Source organism: Orycteropus afer, unplaced genomic scaffold, assembly GCF_000298275.1.
Source record: "Orycteropus afer afer isolate SDZICR_OR568_19922 unplaced genomic scaffold, OryAfe1.0 scaffold00048, whole genome shotgun sequence".
NCBI classification, from domain to species: domain Eukaryota; kingdom Metazoa; phylum Chordata; class Mammalia; order Tubulidentata; family Orycteropodidae; genus Orycteropus; species Orycteropus afer.
The window spans coordinates 6,235,977-6,243,603 of record NW_006921635.1 but is presented as its reverse complement, the minus strand read 5'-3'; the positions used below and the strand labels follow the sequence as shown (position 1 = coordinate 6,243,603).

Here is a 7,627-nt window from a genome sequence, read left to right as displayed (position 1 = left end):
AGTGCAAGTGAAAATCCCAGTGAGATGCGCTCTACCACAACCTGCAGAGCTGGGCGACGCTGCCGTGGCTGCCGTGGCTAAGGAGGCTGTGGAGCAAGCAGAACCCTTACATCCTCCTCTGCTGCCGGGGCTGATGGCAGCTGCACCAACTTCGGAAAACATCCAGTACTGGGCCCTTCACACACCCATGACCCAGCAACTCTACTCCTCCACGTAAACCCAGCAGAAATACACACGTCCACCAAAAGACATGTGCAGGAATGTTCCAGGAGCACCACTATTAGTCTTAGCCCAAACTGTCAACACACTGAAGGTCTATCAAAAGTAAGCTCTGCATTACAGCATACAATGGAACACTACACAGGAAGGAAAATGAACAAACTATTACATGCAACAATATGGGCAAGGCATAAATATAATGACCTGCAAAATAAGCCAGACATAAGAGTTCCTGATGGTATGACTTCCTTTAAATAATAATTGAACAATTAATTGATGGTGATAAAATGTTAAGATGATATGCCGTCAAGTCAGACCTGACTCATAGCAACCCCTCCTTGGGTTTCTGAGGCAGTATCACCACGGAAGTAGATTGCCCCATCTTCCTTCTGAGGAGTAGCTGGTGGGTTTGAACCGCCAGCCTTCTGGTTAGCACTCAAGTGCCTTAGGCACTATGCTACCACAGTGGTTGCCTTTGGCCCAGGCTCAGAAGAGGGGTTGACTAGGAGGGAGCATAATGGGTATCGGCTGTCTTGGTAATGTCCTGTTCCTTGACTGGGTGGTGGTGCCACCTTGAGCTCTGTACACTTACCGGCACCTTTCTGTAGGGACAACAGACTGTATAGATGGGTTCTTAAAAATAAAAGTACACCAAACCAAGGAAATCAAGAAATAAAGCACATACTCCATCTTCATGAAACTAGGAGGACTCTATATCTCAGTCCAGCCTCTGAGAGAGGACCACTGATGAAGGACTGCTGGATGCCTTTGCGAGAGCATATCGTTATGGGAAGAACTTACTTCCCCTCCTCCCAAAAATATAAAGATATAAAGGAAAGGAATTGGAGGGCTTCATCTACCAGGGGAAATCGGGGATTGGAAATTCATGGAAGAAGCAATTAGACCTTATATGTAGAAAATTCCTAAAGAATCTACTGAACTGTTAGAACTAAAAATCAAACAGAGTTGAAAGATAACAAGACCCATGTTCAGAAACCAACTGTATTTCAGTAGACCGTCTGTGGTAGTTAAGGTTATGTGTCAGTTTGGCGGGGCCTGGTTTTGAGTGGCTGGGCAGCTGGGTGGTGTTATTCCCCCTGATGAGACTGGTCATCAGTTCTATGGTGGGATCTCCTGGAGCAGCTGAGTAGCTGCCTTAAGGATGTGGTCTGCTTCCTGTATCTAAGGAGCGGCTTCGAGAAAGGTTTCTGCATCTTCCCCCACATACACCCACATTTTTATTGTGATTTGGGTGAAAGTTAACAGAACAAACTCATTTTCCATACAGCAGTTCATACACATTTTGTCTCATGACATAGACTGCAATTTCTCACAATGTAACAGCTCTCTTCTCACTTCCTCCCCATAATTACCTCTTCCCTGTGTCCTTCCCTCTCATGCACTCCTGTCCTGAGCAGTCTCCCTGTGCATAACAGCCCTTCTGTTTTCCCACAATTGATTCCTCCAAGGAGTGTATCTACCTGATGTAAATGTTCAGCCCATATGCCAGTCTTTTATTTGGCTGGAAGCCACAGGAAGTGAGTTCAATTCCAGACCTGAAGGGCAGCCAGGGGCCATAGTCTCAGGTTTCACCAGTCACTAGCAGACCAGCAAACCTGGTCTTCTAAAAATAATTTTGAGTTTTGTTCCACACTGTTCTCCCATCTATCCAGGATGTCCTACATAGATCCCCCTCCAAATGATCGACAGTGGTAGCCGGGCACCATCTAGTTCTTCTGGTCTCATGGTCGTGTAGGCTGAGGATCGCATGCATGGTCTACCAGTCCCTTGGACTAATCGTTTCCATACATCTTTGGTCTTCTTCATTATTCTTTGCTCTGGACGAGGAGTGATTCATCATTGCATCCAAATGGCTGCTTGCAAGCTTTTAAGATTCGAGTTGCCACTCATCAAAGTAGGATGTGGAGCAGTGTTTTTGTGTAGTGTGTCATGCCAGTTGAGCTTGAACTCTGCATCTTTGTGGTATGCTTGAACCCTGCATGTAGCCCAAGGCTTCATCTAGCAGCCTGCCATGTTTCCTGCCAGTCTTGGGATTGTCTCTGGACTTGAATGGGTGGCCTGCTGTGTGGTTTGATAATTTGGGGACTGTGCTATTTTACTTGTTGACCTTGGGTTTGCCCACCTTAGCAGTCAGCAGCTGCCTGAGGAAAGAAACGCCTCTAGCTTCAGTGGGCCAGGAGCAAGAGGCAGAGCTGAAGCCTAAGGAAGAAGGGCTTTCACCCAGCTTCTAGACCTGGCACTTTGAACTCAGACTTCTAGCCTCCAAAACTATAAGAGAATCAACTCTTGTTTGTTAAAGCCACCCACCTGTGGTATTTTCTGTTAAAGCAGCACTAGAGATGACCAAAACACCATCTAAAAATGTAGTTAACAGTTCCATTCACAATAGCATCAAAAAGAATAAAACAGGAATAAATTTAACAAAAAAGTGCAAAATTTATATCCCTAAAACTACAAAATATTTTTGTAAGAAACTAAAGATCTAAACAAATGGAAAAACAGCCCATGTTCATGGATTGGAAGAATTAACGTTATTAAGATAGCAATACTCCCCAGACTGAGATCCAACACGATCCTGTCAGAATCCCAGCTGACTTCTTTGTAGAAATGGAAAAGTCTACCCTTGAATCCATATAGAACTGCAGTGCACCCAGCATAGCCACTCTTGGAAAAGAACAACAAAGGTGGAGAACTCACGCTGCCTGGTTTCAGAATTCACTTCAAAGCAACAGTAATCAAGACAGTGTGGTACTGGCATAAAGACAGACACAGAACGATGCAATAGTAATGACAGTCAAGAAATGAATCCATATATTTGTGGCCAATCGATTTTCAACAAGGGTGCCAAAACTACACAGTCAGTGGGGAAACGAAGTCTTCAAGAAATGGTGCTGGGACACCTGGATTTCCGCATGCAAAAAATGATGCTGCACCCTTACTCCGCACATCAGGCAGAAAACTGTAACTCACAATGGATCAAAGACCAAAATGTAAGAGCTAAAACTGTGTTAACTTTTAGAGAAAACACAGGTAAATGTTCATGACCTTAGCTTTGGTGATGCATTCTTAGATATGACACCAAAAGCACAAGTGACAAAAGATAAACTGGACATCATCAAAATGAACACATTGTGGTGTTCTTTAAAGGACACCATCAAGGAAGTGCAAAACGACTCACAGGAGAAAATACTTGCAAATCATGTATTTGATAAAAGGACTTGTGTTTAGAATAAGCAAACTCTAACAACTCAATAATCAAAAAACCAGTAACCCAAACAGAAAATGGGCGAAGGATCCAAATAGCTCTCTGTCCAAGAAAGATACACCATGGCTGATAAGCATGTGAAAAGACGCTCATCATTAGTCACCAGGGAAACGCAAGTCAAAAATCACAAGGTATCAGTGTCTACGCCAATCAAAAGAGGGGTAAACGAAGGTTTTACTTTTACCCAAAAAACAATTATGAGACACCAGACCTGTTCTCTGCCCACCAGGGAGAGGCCTGCCTTCCACCTCTCAAGACCCCTGGGCCTCCAACGGTGCTTTTGCTCCTTCTGGCTCCTTCCATCTGAGGCCCGAGGGTCTGTCTGAGCTCATTAACTCTGGCGATACTGTTTTATTGAAGTATAATTGACACATAATAAAGTGTATTCACACGATGTGTGTTTTTTTAGGGGGTGGTACTTCTGCCAGCCACTCCTCGGAAGGAAGGTTGGGCAATCTACTTCCGTAGTGACAGAGCCTCGAAAACCCAAGGAGGGGTCGCTATGAGTCGGGTCTGACTCAACGGCACGTAACAACTTCTTTCCCTCAGTGAATTATTTTCAGAGCTGGATTTGAGGGTGGGCTCTGCCATGAATGACTTGCACAACCTCATGCAAGTCACTGTGGTTCCGTGGGTCACGTACCATCTTTAAAGAGTTCTTCCTGCCTTCTGGTGGCGCAGTGGTTAAGGCATTCCCACTGCTAACCAGAAGGTGGCAGTTCAAATCCACCAGCCACTCCATGGGAGGTGAGGCATTGTGCTTCTCTAAAGATTTACAGCCTTGGAAGCCCTGTGGGGTAGTCCTCTGTCCTGTAGAGTCGCTAGGACTTGGAATCAGTGGGTTAGGTTTTCCACATCCCCCACCAGGCTGTTGGGAAATGCCAAATGACTTCAGGTGCTAGATGGTCCTGTGTAAGCTGTGAGGTGCTGAGGGGTAACTGAGAAGTCGCGGCTTCTGAAGAATTTGCTTTTCTCTTCAGTAGGCCTTCCCTCCCACACCACCATCAAAACTGCTGCAAACCCGTCAGTCTCCTCAGAAGTCCAGCTGGAGAGAAGTTTCCCCTTCAATGTCTGGTGGCCTCAGAGGAGCAACTCCTGCTGATCTGCTGGTTACAGGAAACCCCGCGAGCCCGGTCCTCACTGCCGAGCATCCAGGGCCGATCCCACCCACTCTGGCCTCCCTGAAGTCTGCACAGAGCAATGAGAAGGAATCACGAGACTCAGCTGAACTCCAAGTACAAACTTTATTTCTATTGCAAGGAAATCAATAGTAAAATTTAAAAAAGGGGGTGGGGCTCTGACACTTGGTTTTCCGGGCAAGCCATGAGGCTGAGGCCTCAATCCTGCCCAGGGCAGAACCCAGTGCGGCCCTGATGGGAACAAGGAACCCCTGCCTTCTCCACTAGGGCAGTGAAGACGAAGGAGCCGTGCTCCCACCAGGAACCTAAGGCAGTGATGCCAAATGCCAAGGAAGCAGCTTAAAACTAAGCCTCAGGTCCACTCACCTCTAGTTCAACTGTCTCCAGAAGACTGATCTCTAACTTACATATTCCAACACTTTGCCAGAGCTCCTCCCCACATCCCAGAGGCCTAGATTCTAGAAGTGGGACAGGTGGGGTGGGGCAGTATAGGCAGGAAGTTACCCCACAGTCCCCGCGTTGCAGAGACTCCCCCGGCTGGTGGGTCCCAGCTTCCAAAGTCCTTGACACCTCCCACCAGGACCACATAGCACCAAGAGGCAGTGGTGACAGAATGCCGAAAGGTGGAGCCCTGGTGGGCCAAGAGGACGTAACTACTGCCCGAAGGTAGCAGCTAAAGCAGAAACATTCTCAACAGCCTCCCTGCTAACCCTCCCTCAAACCCCCAAACTCCCACAGCACGATCATCTCAAAGACACCGAATGGCCACAACCTAGAAAAGTTAAAATTGTAAAGTCTTTCCCCAAAGAGCCAGAGAAGCGGGGCCTGCACTGCGGCAAGTGCTGCTGTGCACAGAAGACAGGAGTCGCGGGAAACTTCGTAGGGACCGTTACTCCTCTTCTTCCTCCACGTCCCCAGCTCCCTGCTGTTTGGGGCTTTTTGCCTGTAGAACAACAGAACACCAACCAAGTCTTCAGTAGAATGTGCAAGAGCAGTACCCCCCCAACCAACAACCCTCTGCCGTGGAGTCAATTCTGACTCGCAGTGCCCCTCTAGCACAGAGAACTGCCCCGGAGGGTTTCCCAGGCGGTAACCTTCACAGACGCAGACTGCCTCATCTTTCTCTCCCAGAACAGCTGGCAGGTTCAAACCGCCAACCCTTCCATTAGCAGCCGGGTGCTTAACCACGGGGCCCACAGGGCTTCTTCACCCCTCCACTGGAGCCCTGAAAACGCCACGCTTCTACAGAAACCTCCTCCTCAAAAGCCAAGAGACCAGTCCAGGACCCTTCAGCCTGAACCAGCCTGAGACCCAGCAACTTCTCTGACTTCAAGAGCCCCACCAGCCCCCACTTCTGGGCCACAGGTCCTCACTCAGCATCATGGGCTGGATCCCCGCTTACCTTTGCAGCTCTGTTGCGGTAGCTAGTGGCTGGGGGTGTGGCCCGGGAGCTCCTGCCACCGTCACTCCTACCGCTGAAAGACAGGGCAGTCATTCTTGAGGTGACCTGAGCACCAGTAGGAAAGTCGAGGAAGTGGAAACCACTGGTGCTGGAGCCCAAGCTGCTACAGGGCAACCCAGTCCTCCCCAGACCTCAGTCTCCCCCGGCAGAGCCGGGTGATGGGGCCTTTTGCCCACATCTCCTCATTGCTCCCAAACTCCACTCCCAGGCTGCTGCTGGTTCTTACCTCACTCCGTATCTCCCTGCAGGCCCACGGGGGAAGGAGGGCACGAGGGCTTCTGGGTAGAGGTTTCGAACAGGGTGAATGACTGAAACGTGCCCAGGGGCCATGGCCCCATTATGGCTGTTTTGGCCCCGTCCCCGGATGTCCTGGGTGTCCGAGTTGTTGAGCTTCAGTACACGTGGAGGACTGGGCTGGCAGCCAGGCCTGGGGCCTGGTGTAGACTTTGACAGTCGGTCACAGGCAGCAGTCGTATTGTTAAGAGGTCTGCTGGCGGGCAGAGGGTAGGTGGGTGCTTTAGCCATTTGCTGCTTGATATCATCCATGTAGCTAGAAGACGGGTCCCCTGAGAAGAGAGTTAGGAGCTTCAAGGGAAAAGCCTGGTCTGTTAGTGCTGGACAGGAACCCACCCCTCGAGGACCAAGCTGGGGGCGTTCTGTAGACTCTCCACACGCAGTACCTGAGGCCTCAGATACAGCCTCCTATTCAGAACTCAAGCTGGTGGACAACAGTACATAAAGGAGCTTTGAAAAATGATTTCTAATGGGCTTTGTAGTGGTTAGGCTTTAAAAAGTTTACCTGCCTAGTCAAGAGCCTTGAAATGATAATACAAAAAGTCTGAGTACCCTAAGCCTATACAGAAAAACCTGCAAAAGTCAAAACTTGTCACAGAAGGAAAACGCAAACATTTCCCACTGAAAGGAGTGACAGAAAAGTGGTGAAACTGCACCGTCAAAGGCGGAAAACTTGGAAAAAACAAGGCCGTCCCGCCAAGTTGTGGCTGCCCCAGGTTTCACTGTATCAAACAGGAGCAGAACCAAGGGCGCCCCACTAGGGCTGCAAATTACCTCCAAGTCACAAGGTGGGGCAGTCTACTTCCATAGTGATACTGCCTCAGAAACCCAAGGAGGGATCGCTATGAGTCGGGTCCGACTCGACGGCACATAACAACAACAACAACTCACTGCACAGATAGGAGACCCAGAGCTGAGTAAGCACTGACTACCAAGCTTGTCCCATGACTGACCCCAAAGCCATTACCCTATAAACCCACTCAGCTATAAAGCCAGTTCAGTCCACCTTGGAACACACTAGCAACAGGAGAAGCCCCCACGAGATCCTGGTGGGCTTGGCAATCTGGGATTTAGGAAACCCCACGCAGAAGCAGATGGGAACTGGTGAGCAGGCCTGAGCCAGTAGTGACTATGTCCATGGCCCAGCCCTGGCAAATACCCTGGTGTCTGACACGCCTCCTGGGCAGCTCTGCTGAGGGCTCGCGAGGCTGGGACTCCTGTCTGGGA

At 49.1% G+C, this 7,627-nt stretch overlaps 1 protein-coding gene across 1 annotated transcript in view; it reads right to left on the bottom strand.

Annotated features, from left to right (window-relative positions):
* Nucleotides 1-5,533: 5,533 nt before the first annotated feature.
* The window catches only part of TRAFD1 (TRAF-type zinc finger domain containing 1), a 15,830-nt gene continuing 13,736 nt past the window's right edge, over nt 5,534-7,627 (bottom strand). Inside the window, exons 9-11 of the mRNA XM_007938180.1 lie at nt 6,333-6,672; nt 6,047-6,119; nt 5,534-5,587 (exon numbers count right to left, since the gene is read on the bottom strand). Coding sequence (XP_007936371.1) covers nt 5,534-5,587; nt 6,047-6,119; nt 6,333-6,672 — 467 coding nt within the window. The remainder of the gene's footprint in view (nt 5,588-6,046; nt 6,120-6,332; nt 6,673-7,627) is intronic.